The 24,211-nt window shown below is 45.4% G+C and overlaps 1 protein-coding gene across 7 annotated transcripts in view; it reads right to left on the bottom strand.

Moving 5' to 3' along the window:
* Positions 1 to 24,211, bottom strand: part of EXD3 (exonuclease 3'-5' domain containing 3) — a 286,325-nt gene that overhangs the window by 161,941 nt on the left and 100,173 nt on the right. For all 7 annotated transcript variants that reach the window (XM_031042579.2, XM_031042586.2, XM_031042591.2 and 4 more), the window contains 5 exons: positions 15,204 to 15,257; positions 14,395 to 14,534; positions 13,502 to 13,602; positions 6,040 to 6,113; positions 3,288 to 3,326 (listed from right to left, as the gene is read on the bottom strand). In XM_031042579.2, the coding sequence (XP_030898439.2) occupies positions 3,288 to 3,326; positions 6,040 to 6,113; positions 13,502 to 13,602; positions 14,395 to 14,534; positions 15,204 to 15,257 (408 nt within the window). The remainder of the gene's footprint in view (positions 1 to 3,287; positions 3,327 to 6,039; positions 6,114 to 13,501; positions 13,603 to 14,394; positions 14,535 to 15,203; positions 15,258 to 24,211) is intronic.

Raw genomic sequence — 24,211 nt, 5'->3', positions numbered from 1 at the left:
GCTAAATGAATAGCAGTGCAGCTGGCACTGGGCAAGAGGAGTGCCCTTCCCTTCCCTCTCCCCTCCAGGCATCTCTGCTTGGAGCAGAGGATACAAAGGGTAGCTCTCCCCCAGGCTCACCAGCCTCTGCCAACAGGCAGATGTGATGAGGGCAGTTTCCCCAGGGTATGAAGACATTCAGATGCCTTTGCTTTCCCTTCTGCCTCCTCTGCAGCCACAGCCTGGACAGCACAGCAGCAGCACAGGACGTGGAAAAGGGGCAAAACCAGTTTGCTATAGGGCTGGAAACAGGTTCTGTTGGCCTCACAATTAAGTACTGAGTTGTGCCTCTTGTAGGAGCACTCGGGATCACACCTTCGATTCCTCCTACAGGGCAGGAATAGGAAAATTCTGTACTTGTACTGTTCAGAGTGAGCAAAAAGAAATCCCAACCCAGGAATGTCTATTGGCAGCCACACAGAACATGTCATGGCCAGCACCACCGCACATGGAGAGACACCACGTTCACCAGGGCTTTGGCATCTATATCATTGAAGTCTTTTGCAACAGCTGCAGCACAAATGAAGAAAAATGGGCTTTAAAACCATGAAAGTTTTCAACCCCTTTGGACATTTTAGATATAAGGCAGAAGCTCTTCCCTGTGAGGGTGCTGAGGCGCTGGCACAAGGTGCCCAGAGAAGCTGTGGCTGCCCCATCCCTGGCAGTGTTCAAGGCCAGGTTGGACACAGGGGCTTGGAGCAAGCTGCTCCAGTGGAAGGGGTCCCTGCCCGTGGCAGGGGGTGGAACTGGGTGAACTTTAAGGTCCCTTCCAACACAAACCAGGCTGGGATTCTGGGATTAAAACTGAAAAAAAATCCACAAATTCTGACTGTGAGTTTGCCATTGTGGAGTCTTTGGGGAGTTTTGGTTTTTTGAGGTTACGCTGCATCCCATCTTCTGCCTCCTACCCAACACAATGTCTTCGGTACTGCATCTCTAGGCAGAACTCAGCAGAGACAAATTGTCTGTGAGCCTGAACTAAACATTCAAAAGGACACACAACTCCCTCCAGCTCCATAAGGAGTCTAATGGACTTCTTTTGGTCAAAACATGTCAGGTCATTGATGAAGCTCTGCATGGGAAGTTAAACCTTTTCCTTGTGTAAACCCACCTCTTTCAAACACAGTAAAGTCCTGGGCAAACTTAGTTTTTGTCCTGAAAACCAGAAGTTGCTCAGAGGTTCCTGCTTTGTAACTTGTCCTTTGTTTGGTGCAGCAGAAGCCAATCTGCACATGAGATTACTTCAGTTTCCTTCAGATGCACAGGTACAGATTCCAATCACTTTGAAGTGATGCCAAAGACAGTAATTTCTGATAGCACTGAGAGGCAGGACTGATAAGAGGCAAGTTTAAGCACCACTCGTGTGATAATTACATAGTTGTAAAAAATAGATTAGTTGGCAGTACACAGAAAATACAAAGTTTGGAACCCTTTGGAAAAGCAAAGAGAAGTTTCTGTCAGAGACCAGCATATAGCTAAGCTCTTTGTGGTTCTCTAGGGAGCTCTCACAGCAGGCACCCAACAAGCATTTTTCAGACAGCATCTATTCCTAAGCCTCCTGTCTCCACAAGTGACTGACATGATCTGCAGCCATGTATCTGAAACTGGGAGGGTGCTCCTACTATCCACCATCAAACCCTTCACTGCAGACACTGAAGTACACCCAGAAGTTGTGAGGAACATATTGGCTATAGTTTCATGGCTAATCTCATCTCAAGTCTTGATCCTGCAATGGATCAGATCCTATGATAACCTTTAAACTTGTGAGGGGGAAAAGGAAACCTGGAAAGTTCTTTCACTGGACAAGATCACCAAGATCAAGAGGCAAGACTCCGCACAAAGCCTGGCCTCTTGTATGGGTATGATAAACTACACACAGTGTGTAGTTTATCATACTCAGGAGCATATTCACCACTGAAAACACACAGTAGGTTTAACATGCCATGCTGCTGGGCATTGGATCAATGGTTTCTGTCTTAAAAACCACATCCTCACACCTTTTGAACTGTTCTTTTTGTTTCTGACACATAAAAGAGAGAAGAAATATCTCATGAGGACAGGCTGTGAGAGCTGGGCTGGGTCAGCCTGGACAAGAGAAGGCTCCTGAAGGGGAGACCTGAGAGCAGCTCCAGTGCCTAAAGGGGCTGCAGGAAAGCTGGAGAGGGGCTTGGGACAAGGGCCTGTAGGGACAGGCCAAGGGGAATGGCTTGAACCTGCCCGAGGGGAGACTGAGATGAGCTCTTAGGCAGAAGCTCTTCCCTGTGAGGGTGCTGAGGCGCTGGCACAGGGTGCCCAGAGAAGCTGTGGCTGCCCCATCCCTGGCAGTGTTCAAGGCCAGGTTGGACACAAGGGCTTGGAGCAAGCTGCTCCAGTGGAAGGGATCCCTGCCCATGGCAGGGGGTGGAACTGGGTGAGCTTTAAGGTCCCTTCAATACAAACTGGTCTCTGATTGTACAATGATTCTGTGTTTACAATTCAGTCATTTGGTGTGCACAGACAATGCCAAGATCTCAAATGCATGAGATTGTCAGTCATCAGCCTGGCCTGGTACCACTCTAAGGTCTACATGGACCATTCCAATGGATTTTCAAAGGCAGATTCCAGCCAATGGTCAGAAATCCTTACTGGCTGCAGAATTCCAAGTGAGAGAAGTTACAGAAAAGGAGCAAACACTCCCCATGAGGTTGCAATTCCATAAGGATATCATGAACACAACACTAATGCCCTGTTACCCTGTAATTTCTTGACATTTCATTGTCACAGATGCATTTGTTGTAGTATCAGGCCAAAACATGGCTGTCTGAACTCTCCTGTTTATACACCAAGAAAAAATAGTACACTGCTACCCTTCTTCATCTGTTAGCAAAATTACTTGTGTCCTACAGCACAAGAGGTAGAAGTCCCAGTATCTGACAGTCACCCAAGAAAGCTGCCGCAAGTGATCAGAGTGGAGCATGCAAAGGGAATCTAAGATTTGTCCTGATTTACTCACACTCCTTGTTAACTGCCTAAAGTGAACTCTCTGTTCCCCTTTCCTTGTAAGTAATGTAACTACCAGTGTTCACTTACAAATAAGTGCAGGCAAGTAAAGGAATGTACTTGATAATCTTATCTAAATACTCCAGCAAAATTAGAACATCAGGAAGTAAAACATCAATGTTCTTCCAGAGCTGGATATTCTGAACATCTTAAAATCACACCTCCAAGAAAACAACCTTGAGAAAATGGAGCGGGAAATCCATACTCACCTGGACGTGATCTGCCCAGTTCTCCTGAGTCATGGTTTTCTGAAAAGACAAAATTATTTCAGAGCTGTCTTCAAAAAAAAAAAAAAAGAAAGAAAAGAATGCTGCATAGAGCAAGCTGAAATTTCACACACATCTTCCACACTGGCATCAACTGTGCTTGAGGAATGTGTTCTGGAGCACACGGGAAATCTCTGCTTCTCAGATGTCACCAGCCGGGGCATGGCACAAAACCAGCTTAGATGAAGTAATTCAGACAATTGCTACACTCCAGCACATGGACAAACCCCCTCATCTGCAACCCAAGTACACAGGCAATGGCAGGACCTCCCTCTGCAGTAGTCTGACATCTCATTATCACCTGGAGCTGAGCTCATTTCCAGGACACCGATCACCTTAACAACCCCCTGCAAAGTACAGCAGTGTTTCTGAGGACCTCAAGGCTCACGTGGTGCCCTTGGAATGACAGAGACAGCACTGAGCAAAGCTGAAACAGGCCATGGTCTGAGGGAACACGTGGATCACTGGTGCTGCCTTTACCTTGGATTTGCAATATGTCCATGGACTGCTCAACTCAACAGCTGCCCCAGCAGAGCTGTCCCCACAGGCTCCAGTAATGGGAGTGATCTCAGGGATCATCTGCAAGGCTGAGCCTTCAGAATACTTTTCTCAACAGCCCAGTCATGAAAAATCCACTGGAACCATGAGGTCTGGGAAAGGAACCCCATAAGCTAAAATCCCCACCCCAGTGCAGCTCAGAGCCAACCTTCAGGAGAAACCAGGATGGGACCTTCTCTCCACTCTGCCAAGATCATGGGCTGCATGAGACTCACTGGCCAGGGAGACCTGAGCCTCCCCCCCACTTCTGGCAGAGGTAACAAGGATCACTAGTGCCACTTCATGGAAAGGTACAAGAGCAAACAGGGAGTAAAGGCCTCAAAGTAAACATCTTTGAGATATACAAGCATGTAATATAAATACTAGTGATATAAAGGAGGCATTTAACCAGCTGAGAATGGTAAACAGAGAACACCAAAGAGCTCTCAGAAGAAGGGACCGTATCCAGAAACAGCTGCCAAATGTACCTTAATGGAAGCAACCAGCCAGCTTGGATACTTTAAATCAAGCAAATATTCCAAAACAAAGGAAGTGGAAGGCCAAAGAGAGCAGAACACCAGCTCAAGAATCCAGTGCACTCTGCTAAACAAATACACCTGGATAAATGCTCTTTGCTCTTTCACTGCAGATGACCAAGCTCTCTAGAATGATGTCACCCAACATTAAGGCTTTGAGATGCAGGATGCTGAAAGACTCAGTCCTCCCCAGCTCTTCTGTCAGGGATCTGACAGGCAGCAAAGGCAGATCAGAGCCTTCATTAATGGATCAGGAGGTCTTGGAAGCAGAACTGGCTGTGCCAGAATGCTGTCATCAGGTCACCACCATTCAAACCCATCTTCACCTTCAAAGAACTAGGTGTGGATATCAAAAAAAAACACATGGATCTGCCTTCTTCTGAACATCACATGAATCCTCTTCGAGCACAAGAACGGGCACTTTTGGAGGAGGTTTCTCAATTCCTGAAAACTGGCTCTCTGAAAATTGGACCAGCTGTTCTGTAGGAACATCTGAACAACCTGTTGGGCTCTGTTAAAACTGTCAAAAAAACTTCTTGCATCTACAAGGAGAAAGTCTTCCATGACCTGCAGGTGAAGCACCGCCCCATGTTTGGCCAATACAGCTTGATAATGCAAAATTCAAGAAATCGAAATATTTTACTATGATATTTGCTCTCTTGTGGTCCTTGTCCTTCCCAGTCCTATTGCTACACCTGAATACAACACATGCAAGCTGTTTTTTTCCAGAAGAGGCAGAACAAAACCTTACTCTCAGCTGGTACAACCTGCTTCCAGGCACAGGATAAGGATGAATGCCAGATTCTCAAGAGAAGCAGAAAAACTGCCTTGCTAAAAAGAAATGTCCTCCCCCACACAGTGTGCTCAAGAGCATCCAAAGGGCCGTGACTTGGCTCAGTACACTCATGAGAGTGGAGGATAAACCATAGTGAAGCAATTCTGCAGTCAGCCTCCAAGCTACCTCCTAGAAACCTGCCCCTTAGAAGGAACCAAAGGCTTCTTCTTATTTCTACAAGCCCCCAGTGCCAGGACAAGTACCAGCACATTTGGAAAGAGAATTTGGAGGCTGGACAAGAGTGGAAAGTACCACCATTTTGCTCAGCAGCAACATGGCTGTTAGCACAAAAGAGATTCTGTGGCAAGTCTGGGCCATACCTATCACAGCCAAGCCACAAGTACCAAAGCAAAGTGCCTACAAAGAACCCAGCAATGTGAACTGCCTAAATCCTAGTGTTAAAAAACCCAACACACAACCCCCAAAACCTCTCTAGCCAGTATGCTCCTGCTTATTTGAGACAGCTGAGAGAAAATACATGTGTGGAGAGATATTCTGACCTACCTAGATGTGTCTCAGAACACTGCTGAGGATGCTGAGGCAAGCTAGCACCCAAGTCTGCACAGTCATAACACCCAGTCATTAGAATACAAATGGACATACAAACTATTCACTCAGAATAAACAGGTCCAGTGGCAGATCCATTGCATTTCTATACAATAATCATCACAAGGAAAACTTGCTCGCATACTATCAATACATTCCAATCACATCAATTACGTTATTAGAAATGCAAAAGAAACAAAAAGCCTCATTCACACCCAGGGCACACAATGCAGAAACGTACCTCAACAAATCTCTTGTAAAAGAGGTATTTCAGACTTCTCAAGTGCCGCTGATTTACGACATTAGGGCAGAGAGCTGGAAGAAGGAGAAGGACATTTAAGTACACAAGACAGCTGAAATTCCTTGAAGTTTAACTGTCTAGACATGCCATTTTTCCTTCCCCAGTTTCAAACTCAGTATGTGGAAGGCAGGATGCCATCATGCTTGGAACAATGATGGACAGACACACTGTCAGCTTATCTAAAGAAACTGTTATTTACACTCTCACCCATGATTAGCAATGCTAATCCTTGGTTCTGATATCTCTGGTTCTACCACCTTGCAATGATAACATGCACTGGTTCAATACACTTCCTAGTCAATGACTTCACACCTTTAATTAGGTGGCATCTTCATAAAGGCACCACCTCCAGTCTCTAGAGGCTGTGTTCTTTTGATTTAATTGGAACCTGTGCTGTTAACTCATTGAAGCATTCTTGAACATGTTCCTCAGGATGTAAACTTGTGGCTAAAGTTTATCTGATAAAATACATATCCATGAGACATACTCCATCTCCATACGCGGAGGGAGGTGGCTATTGTTTTGCTGAGCTAGCAAGCAACAGTTGTTGTTATTATTTTTATTCCTGTCATCTTCATTAGCTAGGCCTCATTATAACTGGAAAAAACAAGGTCTTCACATAGCTCCCTGTTTTGAAATCCAGCACAAAGAGAGATAACATAGAAGATAAAATACATTAACCAGGATTAGCATACATATCTGTCAGTTCTTGCTGGATGCTGGTATGCATGTACAAGGAAAGGTTTAACCAAACCCTTGACTGGGGTTTCAGTGGCTAAACCCATCTCACTGGTAGTCAGAAGGAGCACAACCAGCAATTGGAAATGGTAACAGAAAACAGTAAAGTGAAATGAAAAGTCTCCCTTGAATCAACGTACACCAGGAGAAACTGGTATTACCAAGTCAAAGGACCCCAGAGCTTTGCACTCCCCCTGCCCCACACATGTGGCTATGCCCAAAGAATAAAAACTGAGAGAATGAAGACTGAATACCAGCCCCTGAATCTAGAGGGATAGGAATTGATGTCCCATTGGTTACAGCAGCATCACGCCATAACTTGACCATTTCCACCTCAAATAGAAATGTTTGAAGCTGTTATAAGCTCATCTTCCACAGTGTGACAACTTATCCTCACCCTCTAAAGATGTGAGGAAATTATTGCAATTATCTCACTGGATATTACCCCAGTAAATAGTGATCTTTCCTCTGGATGTTATCCCAATACCCAAAGGAACGATCAGCACCTCATGGAAAGCAACACTCTTTGAAGAAGGTGAGATCAACGTAAGAGTTAATAATATCACCACTGACTTAAGAGATTTCAAAGCACTTCAGAAAGGAGCAGAGCATGGCTGCTCTGGGTCACCCAGGAGATCCATTGAGCTGAGAGGAAATAACCAAAGCTCACAATTTGGCAGAACTGAGGAGTTTTAAGTGCATGGGTATCTGTGAGAGAAGTAGGACAGAGCAACATGGATGGAGTGGAATAGTTTTGAAGCCACAAGCAGCATTTTCTATTCTGATGGAGCAAAATAACTGAATTTGAATTCAGTTTTCTATATTTGATTACAAAAACCACAGAGGGACTAATGAAAAGCATGAGGATGAAAAAGTCACTTGGTAAGAGACAATGAAATGAAGAGTTCAAAGCTCTAAGGCAGAACAGCAAAATAAAACCAACAAGATGGACTTCAATAAACTCAAGGAACTTGCAGGTAAGATTTCACGTGAAAATACTTTCTAAAGGGAAAGGAGTTCAGAAGGGATGGCAATGGAAGCACTGGAAGTGAAGCAAGGGACCTAACTCCTAAATCAGAAACTTCTACTGATCTCAGTCCCAAGAAGGAAGTGAAAAGAACATGGAAAGTGGAAGACACACATACAAAAGAACAGGACAAACACAAAATTGGTACAGCCAAAGTAAAACATGAGGTGCATCTATCAAAATCATAAAGGCAAAAGATTTCATCCAGACTCTTGGAGGAAAAAAACCAAACAACAAAAACACAACAGAAAAGAAATGGCAATACTAGGGTGAACTGGCATAGGTGGCACAGGAGATGGCAAACTTTCCACCTTGGAGGTCTTTATCAATAGGTTCTATGTTCATCAGGGACTGTAGAGACAAGACAAGGAGGAATGGGATTAAACTTAAACAGGGGAAGTTTAGATTGGATATAAGGAGGAAGTTCTTTACTGTAAAGGTGCTGAGGCACTGGAATGGGTTGCCCAGGGAAGCTGTGAATGCTCCATCCCTGGCAGTGTTCAAGGCCGGGTTGGACAGAGCCTTGTGTGACATGGTTTAGTGTGAGGTGTCCCTGCCCATGGCAGGGGGGTTGGAACTGGATGGAACTTAAGGTCCTTTCCAACCCTAACTATTCTATGATTCTATGTTCCCTGCATATCAGCAGCAGCAGAAGGAGCTCCTTTGGCTTTAGGGCAGGAGGGTGACACAGATGGGACTGCTGAGTCTTTGCCAGACCTTTTCCCTGCCATTTAATAACCATCTATCTACACCTTACATCTGCAGAAATCCAACCCAGAAATCTGCATCAGGACAGAGCAACTCATTTAGCTGAGTGAACAGGAGTCTGAACTCAGGTCTCCTGAGTCAAAACCGATGTTGGTGCAAAAGACAACATCCTAAGCTCTCCAGAACAGGGACCATGCTTCTATTCAGTGTTTGTACAATGGGGTTTTGAGATCATGACTGGGTTGTGGAGCACTAGTGGAATACAAAAGGTATAATACTATAACAGCACCTCTTTGGGCATATGTTAACTCTTAACCTGACAGTTGCACCACAACAGTGCTTTATCTGAACCACATCTTTATCTTCACATCTGGGACTGACTCAGAAGCAAAAATCCCAGTCTGCTCTTGGTCGTCAGCAGAGAGTCAATGGTCATCAGCAACACAGAGGAAGTAAAAATGGAATCCACCTGTCACACAGGGTATGAAACCCACAATACACACTTATCTCACACTTGTAACATGGGTGAGATGTGTCTACTGGGGACATGGCGCAATACGTTTTTAGGTGTGGTGTGTGGCTACCACTCCCAGGTGATACACGATGCCTCCTGAGCTGGGATGTGGACCCAATCCTCTCTTTACACTGCCCTGAGAGCTTGACTTCCATTCACAATGAAACTCCTTCACCCTGGCAGAAAAGAGTATGCCAGACAAAGCATACCTTGTCTGGGGACAAAGTAAAGGAGCCTTTTCTTAACAAAATGAGGGTACCTGAAACACAAGAGGCTTTTACCCTGGTATTGCTAAGGATTAAGGATTGCAGGGAATCCCATGAGAAGCAAGCTGGGCATTAGTCTCTCATGTATTATGAGCTTAGGCCCGATGTGTGAATTAGTGGAGGGTAGGGCAGGACTCAAGAAAACCTCGTTTTGCTGTCACTTCAAAGATGCATTGGTGCCTCTCATCAAATGCTCTGTGCCACTACAGATCAGGGTCAGCAGTCCTCAGAAAGCAGGTGAAACAGCAGAGGCCTCAGAGTACCCCCCAGTGCTTGAGCTACCTGCTCAAGTGGCTGGAGGAAGAGCAGAGAACACAGCACAAGGGTTTGATCTATGCCTAAAGGAAAAAATGCTCTGGTGTGGTCTTTAGACACATGCCTGGGTATGATGAATTCATGCTCAGAACTGCAAGGACAGGGTCAGCTTTTCCAACTCAAAGACTGGAACTGCTGGCCTGCTTGTCTTGGTCTAACGTAGATCATCTTCTATTGCCTGTACTTCAGTAGACAAAAATGTATCTGAGAAGGTAACGGCCCCAGAAAGGATCCTGGGATGTTCAATCCCCTCTCCCTGCAGCTTGACTCTGCAGCCACCGCAGCCTCATGAATGGTTGGCTCCTATCTCCTGATGTCTAAGCCTAGAGGTTCTTCTCAGTCAGTGTTGTGTAGAGAGATGTGCTGGTACATAACATGAGAGCTAAAACACTCTGAAGGAAAATCACCATGGAAGTAGAGGGAAACAACCCTTGTAAAACAAATGTAAAGGGAAGGAATAACATTCTGCTGTGTTTTCATGAGAAAAGGGCAAAAGCATTTGAAACTTCCCCCTTCCAAAAGCATCCCTGTGGAGCTCTAACAGTCATTCCTGGCTTTCTAACAGAGCACCTTTTGAAAGGGCCCAGTGTGGAGTCCCAGCGTCCTGCTGGAGCTCTCCCTGGTGACTGCCCTGGGTTGTGCCCGCAGCTCTCCAGGACCTGAGGACAGTGGTGCCTCACCTGAGGAGATGCACAGGCTGCTGAGCAGCCCTCGTCTGCCCTCTGCTGCCCCAGCACTGAGGCAGTGGGAACGCTTCATCTGGCCAACCAGAACTGGGGCTTAGTGAGGAAGGTTCACACCAGATGGAAATGAAAGATTAAATGAAAATGATAACCTGGTGGTCAGATGAACAGAAACACTTCTCTTATTTATGCTAAAAAGAACATGGTTTAAAGAGTATGGTAGAAACATCTGCATCACATTCAAACCTGGAGATGCTCAGCTGATTTACTACACTGCTACAGGACAGTTGCTCACTGTGCATTCAGCTACCATCTCTCCTGTTAACACTGCTACTATCTGCGTTATTGTCACACAGGCACTAAGGCCCAGTTTCTGAGGACAGTTGTACTTTTCAAAGTGGCATCATTTCTACCTCATACCCAATGAATTTTCAATGGGAACTGCCACTGAACCCCCTGTGCTACACCAGCTGTGCAAGCCAGCAGAAAACAGCCTCAATCCCTCGCAGGGTCTGTCCCCTCACCTCTGAGAACTGTTTGGACTGACACTTGAATCTGTAAATCTAAGTCAGGAGCACAGGATCTCCAAAGAGCGGTAAGTAAGTAGCCTGCAAAAGCTACAGGCTCATTACAGCAGAGCAAGCTGTCCCACGGGTGAGAAAAGACTCCATGAAACCCAATTTCCTCAATCCCATGCCATTTCTGCCCAACTTCCCCACTAAAGCCAGTTAAATGGAATCCACACACAATTTACTGGGACACCTTTGGGAACTGGCAGAATAGCTTCCCCTTACCAGGTGTGTTAACAGGAATGCTGGAATATGGTTCAGAAAAAGAAGAGGTGGAACTGATCTAAGGTGATGTTTTGGTTTTTTTTTTTTCCCTGGGGTTCCAGATCCTTCTTATATTGGACCAACCTCCCATGTGGCTCCAAAACGTAAAACTGGCAGTTCCAAGGAGTGTTTCAAATCTTAACGGCTGATCAACACCTATATTTTGCGTAGAAGTCAGTGAAATCTATTGTGAGTGGTAAGAGTGAGCTTGAACAGTGAAATATGAAAGTAGATTTGGAACTGCAAGAACTGAGTCACCTACAAGTTTGCCTTCTCATATCAAGAAACCCTATCCTCCGCATGCCTTTTTCACCAAAAGCCACTTCCCTCTTGTGCTGCTGCTCTCAGCTTCTATCAGCAAGTGGAGTCGTGAGTGAAGAGGAGATAGAAAGCAGCAGAAGACTGCAGCATTGAACAAGCCCACAATCAGGTTAGTTAACAAAGGGTGAATTTTACCTCTCTGCTAGCTTTTGGAGGAGCTACTGAGAACCAGAGAAATGGGGGCTTCATCTGTATGGTTTACCTAACCTGCTTCCTTTCTGTAGGCTCTTTCCTTGCAGTCAGATTTACTTCCACTAAAGAATGGAGAAAGACCACTCAGAAATCCAGAAGAAGGGAAGGCACAGAGGCGGGAAGAAAGGAAAGCCATGTTATTCCAGCTGTCACCATTTCCCAGTTCAGTTCAAGCAGGATCAGCACTACAGCAGAAATTCCTCTGTAGGCATTCATCCCTTTCCAAAACACTTCAAAGGAGAATAAAACAGCCACAGTTCAGTGAAATGAGAAGTTCTGCTCTGAATTACATGTGATATTATGCAAAAAATAAACACCTACTTTCATCTATGGAGTATGAGAGTCATTCAGCACTGGTTTTAGCTGCCCCAAATCTGTCATCTTGTCTAAACCAGAAGCCTGCCAGAAACCTCTCCCATGAGCAGAGGTGGACAGCCCTATCTAGCAAGTGACTTATCCTGCACTGTAGACACTGCAGTTTGCACGGGATAAGTCACTCTCTGAACGTGTAGGAAGGAATGGGATCTGTATCTACCTCAAGGAATGTGTTGTCATTACCACCAGCGAATGTGTTGTGGAGGACCAGCAAGATTTGGCTATTATTAGCAGCACTGTCTGGGACACCATCACCAGGCTGAGGACACTGCATCCACAGAGAACACCTGGGATGAGCACCTACATGCTCCTCTCCTAGAACTTTTCTTTCCTAGTTTCTCAGGATTTTGCACGTGAACAGTTCCACCATTTCATCTCTACAGTTAATACCATACCCTTGGTGCACCTGTCACAAGGAAGGGGAACAACTCAGTTCTCTTTACAGATCATAGCAGACAATAGAGCCTACTGAATGACCAACCTTGTAAAGTAGGAAAACTTCTGAAGACAAGTGAACTCCTGGGAAGGTTTTAGATTTTAAATAAATCACCCTCGTATGTCTCAGCTTTTACACCAATGTGCTAATTTTAATTATATTTACTTAGCCTCCAATGGGGGTTTGTAAGAATTATCTTACTAACTTTTGAACACCAGTCTGAAGATGTGAAGATTAATATGCAACAGAGTGCTGCTGCCAGGTGTAATAAGCCCACAATTTGTGGTTAGAAAACACCTTTCAGTCCAAGAAAAGAAAATTGTAGATCTTGAGGTGCTGATGGAAAGCTTTGCAGGGTAAAACCTAACAGTGCACTTAAAGGTGTCTGAAGGAAGGTCCCAAAGAGAAGGAAAAGAAGATCAACAGTCCCTGCTAACAACCAACCAAAGCAAAACAAAGCAGATTTCTTTAGGTAACTACTAGTGAAGCAGATCTAGTCACTGATGTAAAATGTGTTACTGCTCTCAGAAGGCTGGAAGAGCCTTAAAATTCCCTGTCACCAACCCTAGTTTATGCAAAGAATACAAAAGGCTGTGAGGCTCCTGCTTCCCAAGGGTTATCTCTTCCCAGATGACAGATCTATAACTCAAGAAAACAGATCCCCAGACGAATGACTTGCCTCTTATGTGAGTGGAATGGAGTCATAACTCAAAGCTGACCATCATGTGTTTACGTAGAGCCTTTCTGAGGTCAAGATTTATTCCCCATCATGGCACAAGCAGTCTATTAGTCACAAGCACTTCATTCTTTGACAGTCCAAAGTGATAATTCCCATAACTTACCAGCTTTGTTTTTCAATATCATTAATTAAACCCTGAAACTCCCCGTGATGAATTGCAGCAGAGATTTCTTGCTGAACATGGAAGAAGACAAATTGACCTCATCTGTTCTCTGCTGGTGAGATAAGTCCACGATATGTTGCAATATCACATACCTGGATCAACGTTAAACCGCTCTAGGAGCCTGAAGACCAGCTTGCTTAGCATTTTGCGGTTAAATTTCTCTGGCTTGTACCTGGACAGGCCTTGGTACTGTCTGTAAGCAAATAAATGAAATCTGAAAGAAACATCTCTGGAATCTCCTGAACATTTTTGCTTCCCAGATAGCAGAGATTTAGCAGCAGAGGTATTTGGGTTTGCTATGTGTTGCTAAGAACAGTCCCCAACCTTTCCCAAATTACAGCAAAAAGCCAACAACACAACCACATGCATTTCCCAGTCAGTGACTGAAGCAGGTCCAGAGGCTTATTTTAAAGAAAGAGAAAGCAAGCAACTCCCTCTTGTCTTTTATCAGAAGCAAGACTGCAGCTATTGCATCTGCACTATGAGTTTGACTGTGCTGTTGGGTCTGTGACTGACAGGAGCTATTCTAGTGAGAGGCAGTTTATAAACTAAGACACACACAACTTTCATGAGCATATGGAGGTTAACCACTTGCAGGTCTTGTTTTTCTGCCACTTCATCACAGTATTATCTTCCTGTAAAACCTGTACAACCGATACTGAAACTTGCCCTTGTCTGCAGCAAAGCACTAGAGTGTGATTGCTACAGCCTCCTGGAGGAAGCTTTGATATTGCTGTATTGCTAAGAACTACTGCCCAGGTTTCATTTTGCACTCATCTCTCCTGGCAGGAGCTGAGCATCTGTCAACAGGAATGACACCTCTGTCTCATGGGCTTTGTGGCACAGGCTCCTGAATTTACCCTTTCTCAGCTGAAAAGTAAATATATTTCACTCCACTATGCTGAGGAATTATCTTAGATAGAAGATACTCTCCTCTGACAGCAACTTGGCCCCAGATGTTTAGAAAGTCAACAAATGTTTCTACCTTGTGATGTCTTTGATGTTAAAACGGGGTTCACACCACGTGTCCAGGATGTGCAAGAGCTTGCTCTGGAGCTCAGGGTATTCTTCCACATAATCTTCCACCAAGTTAGCTTTATCTTGGAGCAGCAGTGGCGTGCACATCTAAGAGGAGAAATCACATTTAAAGCCCTGTGCCCTGCCTTTGATCACCATGTTCCACAGAGTGAGAGCTGAAGCATACAGAAGGACACAAAGAAGAGGTCCATGACACCACAGATTGAAACCTGGCCGATGGCTGCCGTTCCCTGCTGCTCAGACATGGTGAGCAGGTCACAACCCCCCTGCTCAACAACCAGCACTGCCTGAGAGAGTGATGGGACATTTTCAACATAAACATCAGAAAAGCTTCCAAGCAGCAAAAGCACTAAATTCCATCAGTGATAACCATCCCTGGCAGTGTTCAAGGCCAGGTTGGACACAGGGGCTTGGAGCAGCTGCTCCAGTGGAAGGGGTCCCTGTCTGTGGCAGGGGTTGGAGCTGGATGAGCTTTAAGGTCCCTTCCAATCCAAACCAATCTGGGATTCTGTGAATATTTTATAACAGTGGCTGCAGCATGAGAAGCACTCTGGTAAACTGCAATGGGAACTATGAAAATACACTGTGTCACTTCTCCCTAGATGAAAAGGGTACATCAGCACTGCAGCAGTTGCTTCTTGGGAACAAAGTAAAGCCTCAAGTGAAAAGCAGCACAACTTAGAGGGCCATGATGGATCTCCTGCTTAACAAAAGGTGGATCTGATGACAGAGAAGCCTGCAGAGGATATGACTCACCTTCTCCACATCTTGATCTGGCTGCAATTTTAGCTTAATACTCAGTATGGCTGCCTAGAAAATAGAAGAAAAAAGTTGTACATTTAGGAGAACACCAGCACAGTGGATAAATGGGCATTAGTCCATCCAAAGCCAAGTACACACTATTATACAAATGTTTAACATGTGAACGATTCCTGTTAGATTTTCAAGTATAAATCATATCAACATTTAGCTACATGCATACCTCTAAACAAGAATACTTCTGGCAGAGATGCATATTCTGAGCAGCAGCGTACCCTGGAGCAAGAATTAAAGATCAAGTTGTCTGTCAAGAAAGCGTGAGAAAGCTCGGACAGAACCAGCTTAGAGGGTATTTTCTATCGCTATCATTTGAAACCACAGCTGACCCAGCACTCCTTTCTTAATGAATGTTATCCACCTTGCTCTGCCTTCTGAATGTCGTGAAATAGTTGCATTTTGTGCAAGCAATTCAAGATTTAAAAGACTCTGAAATCAAGAGGTCTTTGACTCCATTCCCTTGGAAGTGCCAGGGTTCATCAGTCAAAAAGATGGGAAGAATGGCATTTTTCCTTTTTGTGGTATCTACAAATCTCTGATAAGCCAAGACCTGCCACAGTCACAAAAGAACCCCCAGCCAGGATCTCCTGCAGATGAGGAAACTGCTGCAGTGAACTGCAGGAACTCTTGACAGCGAGAAGAACTGGTTCAGCCACTGTCTCTCTTGTCCCAGGCTGGTGATTACAGAAATGCATGAAGATCTAACTGTGCACTGCTGGGGAGGCAGGTAAACTAAGTAAGATTGTAAGCAGTTAATAGCATCTCCTTTCTGCAGTGTGTGAGAATACCAGGACCTCAGGTACAGAATAAGCTTACAATGGTGTTCTTTAATAGAGTGTATTGCTTCTGTTAATAGAGTAGTAAGAGCAAGGAGCCTTCTAGCACATTATGTGTTAGGACTGATGTAATTGTGAATGAGCTGAGCTATGAAGGATGTTTGATATGAAGAGTCCTTCTAAACACTTTGAAAAGTAAGCCTGTATTTTCCCAAATGATTGTAAGCAGTGTTTGAAAACATGTCTGCTCCACGCAGAGCTCATCATCAGCTGAGGGCACAAACCCAGGTTCATTCAGATGAGGGCTTAGAGGAAAAGCTCTCATCTTCATCACTCTTCTCTGCTCTCCTTTCTGAGAGATTGTCTCTGCTTGGAGAGAAAGACCATGGAAACGATGGATTTGTCAAAATAGGTGCATTTTAGATCTGTGCTGGTTACAGAATGAGTAAACACACCTAATACAGTAAAAAATGCACATTCCTCCCTCAGCAAACACACACCTCAGCATTACACTTGACCTGGATGAAACCCTCACAGAACAAATTAACCAGAAAAGCAAGCTAAGTGGGATTTGGAGCACCCCTTGAGACACATCCCCTGCCATCTCTCCTAGCACTGAGATAACCCCTCAAGTTAACTGGCTGCTGAAATACCACATCCTGGACCACAGCCCAATCCCCACAGCTCATGGAGCACTGCTCACAGAGGAAGCCCTGGCTTACACCACCTTCTGGGGAATTCCTGTGGGCACTTCATCTGCTGCCTCAAAGACTGACTGTACTAAAGCAGACACACACAGAGCAGCAGATCGGTTTTCAATCTTACTGTTCAGAAAGAACAGAGATATGCTTTTTTTTTCCTGCTTGTTTTGGGTTGGTTTGTGGGTGTTGGGGTCGTTTTTAACACAAAAAGAACACTGCATCACTGACAGTCCAGGCTTCATCCCAAAAGAGGAATCAGCAGATGAGCTTTAAGTGACAAAAGCAGAAGCTAATGTTAACACAGTGACTGTGCTGCAAACCAGAGACTGAAGAGAAAGGCACATTACCACACTATCATTCCTCAGCCCAGCTAAATCTTCAACCAAATCTCCCTCTCTTACTCCAAACTTTATAACTGAAAGAGGATAATTTACATTATATCTTAGGCAGAAGCTGTTCCCTGTGAGGGTGCTGAGGCACTGGCACAGGGTGCCCAGAGAAGCCGTGGCTGCCCCATCCCTGGCAGTGTTCAAGGCCAGGTTGGACACAGGGGCTTGGAGCAGCTGCTCCAGTGGAAGGGGTCCCTGCCCGTGGCAGGGGTTGGAGCTGGAGGAGCTTTAAGGTCCCTTCCAACCCAAACCATTTTATGATTCCACTTGATTAGAGACCAATATGCTCCTCTGCTCCACAAGTCTCGTATTACTTTTCTCTCAGAGTACCAGATTAACACCACAAAGTTCCAGCTGTGTAATTATTCTCAACACGTATACAAGCTGAAGGCTGCTACTTCTGTTTTGGCCCCAAAGAAGGGGTTTGGGTCTCCCTCGCTTTAGCAGCTGGTTTTCTTTTTCTCCCAGCTATCTCAGTTTGCAACTAAGGTAAGACTTGCAACTCTCAAAATCTTGCTTCACCATCGGATATCTCTGGTGCCTTGTATAAACCAAGTATTAACTGGTTAATACCCTGTATTAACCAAATAACCTGTTACCTTTTAGATGCAAGCAAACAATGGTTTCCCTAATAGCTTCTTAAGGTTCACATGGGCATTCAGATTAACCTAATTGCAGAACTGTTATCTAAATGACATAGGTTTATCTCCTATTAACTGTAGAGGTGACTTCATCAGATGAACATGTGCTTTCTGAGGTCAGGTTTTCCTCCTTTACTGGATGCATTTTCTACCCTGAACCAAAGGGTGCAGAGAAACAAATACTCATTTAGCCAAAGGGTGGAGAGACATCACCTTCAGCCCCAGCTGCAGCAGACACAGCTCAAACCACCACTGCTGTGGGGCAGGAGAACTTCAAGCACATCGCACAAGCTGGTTTAGCATAATTTTACCATCACCCAGCTAAAGCAGGTGGCGAAGCAGCGGAGAAAGTGTGCAGAAATGGGAACACTGTCAGCAGTGGGGCAGCAGACATGTCCATGCACAAAGCTAACGTGGAAGGACATGCGTGGCCTGGGTCCTAGGACAGAGCATCCAGGCTGGATCATAGGGTGCAGTTACATGGGCTGGTGGCTGAGGACAACTACGATAAAATCAGCGTGTTTACAATAGGAATAATAAGAGAAGTGATATGAGTAACTGTAATAAAGATGAAAGTGCTTGGCAGCTGTGCCTGTGGTCTGGACTTAGAGCTATTTTAAGACTTTGTTTTGTTATTATCATGTTTTGAATTGTTTCACTCCACAAACAAGTTTTGTGTAAAATGACCCTATTTTTAACAGTCTGTTTATAGATGATAAGATCTCCAGAAAAGCAACACCTCGTTCGCAGACTCATTTTGGAGTTAGAAAACAAACACTTGAATTAGGCAGACAGCATGCTGGAACTGATCAGGTGAGAATCCCCCTCCCCAGCCAAGAAACCTGCATTTCCCCATATGAAGTCCTGCGCTCTTCAAGCTGTGCTGGAAAGCAGCAATCATGGAATCACAGAATCACACAGAACCCCAGCCTGGTTTGGGCTGAAGGAAACTTAAAGCTCCTCCAGCTCCAACCCCTGCCACAGGCAGGGACCCCTTCCACTGGAGCAGCTTGCTCCAAGCCCCTGTGTCCATCCTGGCCTTGAACACTGCCAGGGATGGGGCAGCCACAGCTCCTCTGGGCACCCTGTGCCAGCGCCTCAGCACCCTCCCAGGGAAGAGCTTCTGCCTAAGAGCTCATCTCAGTCTCCCCTCGGGCAGGTTCAAGCCATTCCCCTTGGCCCGTCACTGCCCAATCACATCCATACAACTACAGGTCCTCAGACTCAGGTTGGATTAAGCTGGGCCACAAAAATCCTACACAGGAGAAACCTCCCTGACTCCACCAGCCAATCAGTCAGAGCAAAAACCCTGGCTATGGTACAGGAACATGGAAATGCTTTGGTGAACACTACGATATCGTCAGCTTACTGAGGCTACTCTCTCTCCCTCAGCTACAAAGAGAACATGCTACAGTCTTGAATGGTGGTGCAAGTAGCCTTTTCAGAAAAATACATTTCATACATAGTTTCCAGCCCGTAACCTAATAACAGTAAAGCATTAGCATTACTGCTACACAGAAAAGTGCCTAACCCTCCTGCCCCAGACCATAACAGAAATATGGGAAAGGCTAGTCCCTTCCCGCCTTGCATCCTGCAAGCATATATGGGACAGGTACATGATAAAGCCACTGCTTATACAGGAGAAAAGGTGATGACCCATTGCCTGATTCACATCCTATCAAAGTTCATGAGTCTTCTCATCCTGAGGGAGCTCTGTGTCATTCTTTGATTTAATTCTGGTAAAAGTATTTGGACGTTTAATTTTAGATGAGCTCTTAGGCAGAAGCTCTTCCCTGTGAGGGTGCTGAGGCGCTGGCACAGGGTGCCCAGAGAAGCTGTGGCTGCCCCATCCCTGGCAGTGTTCAAGGCCAGGTTGGACACAGGGGCTTGGAGGAAACTGCTCCAGTGGAAGGGGTCCCTGCCCATGGCAGGGGTTGGAGCTGGAGGAGCTTCCAACACAAACCAGGCTGGGATTCTGTGATTTTGTTATAATTTTGTTTTCCAAAGATAAACACCTATGGGTAACGCACAGGAAGTTTGGATGAGGATGGGGAAGAATTCAAAGCTGGGCAATAACACATTAAATCATATCTAAAGTGTGTGTGGGTGCACTGACCATAGGATGCAGAAATTACCCAAACCTGACAGGTTCAGGCCAAGCCATGAGCACCCGACCACTCTTCCAGTCACCTGATTGTGAAACAGAGAGTATGGGAAACGGGGAGTGTTCTGAAGTGAACACACCAGCCCAGGGCACCCTGCACCAATACCTGAGCCTCTCTGCTTGTTTTGAATGCAGCTGGCTCTGTCTCATCTAAAAATGACTATTCTTTCCATATACAGAACGAAGTGCAGGAAGCCACACAAGATCTTATCTGCAAGGGCATGTGTACTTGGGTGGTGTCTACACTGACAATTTAGGCAATTTTCCCACGGTGGGGTTAGCATGGGAGGAATAACCTTTTGCTGGTAGCACTGCTTGGAGTGATGATGCACGACAGACACATGGTTTCTGATGACTCCTGCATTACTTAGCTCTGCTGCAAGCAAGTTGGGACAACACAAAGGTAAATATGCCTGTGCCTGATTTAGTGTAGTATTTCTGAACCAATAGCGAAGGAATTTTTGAAACCCACAGAAGAGACCAAACAAGAGAACAAGATTTTGCAGAGATGGATTCAATGTCAGCTTGAAGAAAATCACAGTGATCAAAGCCCAGATACAGAATAATGGTAGAAATGACTGAGTAAAAGGCACACCATGGATTAATCATTGGGAACATCTGTTCTGTGTTTTGGAATCACTCATTTCAACCTTGTGGCTAATCAGCTTTGCTCAGACTCTCAGAATGCATCACTGCACAGTCTATGACATCAGGTTAGATATTTAATTACTTCCTGCTTAAAGAGCATAGGATATACACAGCTGTCTTCAGGAAGAGCTTCAGAAATGAGAACTATGACATTTTCCAGGTCCACTTTCAAGAGAATGTATTTTTTAAGGATACCATCAAAATGAAGCAGTCACAGCTTACTCATATCTAAGGAATTTAAGGGAGAGAAGTAAAAGCCCAGGTTGGAAGCTACGTGTGCACAAGTGAAGGGAAAGCGAACTGAAACAAACACTTCTGTAATTTGCCTTCCTCAGGTCATTCAAAGCAGTTTTAAACTTGCCTTAACTGGACAGTGCATCCTCTAAAGCACTGCCCAAGTTTCCTCTGCTCACAGGCCACCTGCCATCACCAGATCCTCCATATCCAGCCTCTGTATGGCATTACATTTGCTGCACACTCACACCTCTTCTCCAAGAGCCCCCTGCTTGACAAGAGCCCAGAAATGCTGGCAGAGAGGAGCAGAACTGTGATACTCCAGCAACACCAAGCTCCTCCCCAGCCACTTCACCAGAAAGATGCCCACAGTCAAGTTGGCTCCAGCAGACACAGTGTTTGGGACCAGGCAAGAGAGTGGTCCATAGCCACAGGTTGGCTACCTCTGTTCTGGAGCAGGCAACATGCCCCTAAAGCTGTTCTTTCGCAGCAGATAATAGGAAAAAAGGACTGAGACTGAACTCATCATCTTTCATAAGAAACATCCCCTGTAATGTTTTTTTTTTCGGTTTCTTACCAATTATTACATTTAATATGAAAGAAACAAGGAAATTCAAATGCACACACAAATACAGTAAGAGTTGAACAAGCTTCCATAAATAAGGCGGTTAATGGGGAAAGAAGCAACATCAGACCTGTTTTCCTTGCCCTGAGAACAGCTCAAAAAAGTCAGAATGAGGAAATCCAAAACGTGAATGTCCATTCATGTGCTCAATGAACCTGAACACTGATTTGTATCGGCAGCCTTGCAGAAATGCCCCATGTGCACTCAAGCACTGTGTATGAAGCAGCACCACAAACAACAACATCTCTAAATCGGTGTTTAAAACATCATCACACTGAAAATTCAAGGTCACGTTGGTGATTGGATTATGCATTTCTACTCCTTGCATCTTTATGTTCCTTTAACTCTTTGGTCAAGCATCCTTTTTACTAAATTATCAAATTACTTCTGTATTTATTGCTGATAAACCCTTTGTATTCTGTGTCTACAGAGCTTCTTCTCTGGGTACATAACTTACTTTATGATGAATTTTAACAATTGAATTTTAATAGATAATCCCCATTATCTTAGTTGAAAGAGCAGACATTGACTGAATTTAACACAGAGAATCAACCTGCATTGTTTGTAGAAATGAAGGGATGAAGCATTAATGGGAAAAGGAACCTCTGCTTTTGAAATCCGGGTAATCTGGATGGACAACAAGCAAAAACTACATTAAAAATTAAATACTCCCCATCCCACTGAAAACTCAGCCCAAGATTCTTGTTTAAGAACCAAACTGATGAAGGGGAGGAAAATGCTGCTGCTCACGATACAGAGAAGTTGGAGTGGGAGGTCTCAGGCCCAGGAATATTCCTGGTTGTCAGAGGCTAAAAAGATTATTTATTGTTTCCTTCCTAAACCCAGCTCTGCTGCCACCTGTTCCGAACTTACTATAAAGCTGTTAAACAAGATGAGAACTTTGATGCTGACTGTGAAACAAGCCTTGCTGTCTCTGACCCGAGCGGCGCTCACTCCTGCTCCAGCAGCACAGGAATTTGATGTTGCTCTTTAAGCACAGCTATCTTTTTACCTTTATAAGCTGTTTAAAAAAATGTAAATAAAATAACTCCATGGACAATAGAGGGCATTCATCCCACAGAAAGACAGCCGCCACCCTTAGACATGAAATATCGCAGCACATTAAGTCATGAGACCCCGCTAATCAAAGCTGACAGGGCCCTGAATGTGATTTCTGCTGAGACGCAGCGATATCATGGGGCACTGAAGCATGCACAGCCTGCCAGACTGCCCCTGTTCATGTGACAATGGCTTTTATTCCCGAAAGGGGCCTGCGAGTGACAAGAGTTCCCTTTGTCTTTAGGCTCCCGCATTCGCAGCGCAAGAGAGGTTCATTCAACCAGCCCCAGACACTCTTTGAAAGGCTGAAGTGTAACATAAGATGACCATGAAACACTAGCTTGCCTTCTGCCTACCCCTCATTCTTCTCAAGCACAGCCTGGCCTATTCAGGGCCTCTCTCAGACTCGCTTGCGCTGCATTACCCCCGGTCTGCTGAATCCCCGCATTGTCCCGGCCCCACCAGCAGCCATCGCCTGCCCCACAGAGCGGGCTGGCCAGGACAGCCGGGGTGGAGGGCAGGGTGCACCCATGGCCTGGCCTGGGGGCTGCAGGGCAGGGGACAAAGTGCCATATTTCACCTGGAACCACCCAAGTGGAAACTGCAAACCCTTTGGTGTCTTCCTGCCACATGGACCGTTAAGAACAGAGCCAGGAGCCCCTCAAGGCCAGGAGCTGCCATGATCCTCCTACAGCTGCAAACATAATTCACAAAGAAATGGATAAAACCCCCAAACGCCTTCATGGGCCAAACACCTCAAAACCCCACTGACATGTCCCTGCTTTTTCCTTTCAACTCTCACTGCACCAACTCGATTTCCCGAAGCATGGGAGCACCAGTGCCATCCGCTGGCCAGTGCTCCCATTAGATGCCTCCTCATCACAGCTGTTTTAGTTACACCGCTAAGTCAGAAAGAAGCTACCTCCTCCGGAACCATTTTCGACCAAGGAGCACTGCCCTGCCCCGTCCTGTGGCACTGCAGCAGCTCACAGCAAACCCCTGGCCACTGTGAGCAGAATTTCAGAACCCCAGACTGGTTGGTGCTGGAAGGCACCTTACAGCTCACCCAGTTCCAACCTCTGCCACCAGCAGGGACCCCTTCCACTAGAGCAGCTTGCTCCAAGCCCCTGTGTCCAACCTGGCCTTGAACACTGCCAGGGATGGGGCATCCCTGATTCATAAACCAGCTCAGCCTTTGACCAGCAATACCAGAACAGGGTACACAGTGAGCACTGAATGTGCTTCAGGAACAGCTGACCACCATGAATGCTCCCAGGGATCTCTGAGATCTCATTTTCTGAAGAGATCTTCCTGCAAAACCTCTGTGAGGGAACGGAGCCTTAACCCACAGGGCAGAGCTGGGAACTCTGTGGTTTGCACACCACAGTAGGAAATACATCAAAGCAGCAAAGAGAATAATGTGCTCTGACATAAATGCCTAGTGTCTTATTGTAAATAGAGCAAGGAATTAAATACTGACAGCAAGGACTTATAAGGATTTCTGTCCTTTCAGGTGAGAGGCAGAAGAGCCAAAATTCTTACATGAATCTGCCTTATTGCCCCATCTAAAAGATGGGAAACAGCGGCACAAACAGACATGCCACGGCCCACTGCAAGTGCTCCAAGCCTTACTTCCAGGGGTTTTGGGGTAGTTGCTGTGAATTTAGGTAAGATCAGTCCCCAAGCACAGTAAAAGATTTCCTGTTATTCT

This window comes from Melopsittacus undulatus, chromosome 11 (assembly GCF_012275295.1).
Source record: "Melopsittacus undulatus isolate bMelUnd1 chromosome 11, bMelUnd1.mat.Z, whole genome shotgun sequence".
NCBI lineage: Eukaryota > Metazoa > Chordata > Aves > Psittaciformes > Psittaculidae > Melopsittacus > Melopsittacus undulatus.
Note: the sequence above shows the minus strand (reverse complement) of the source record. Positions and strands in the feature narration are given on the sequence as shown.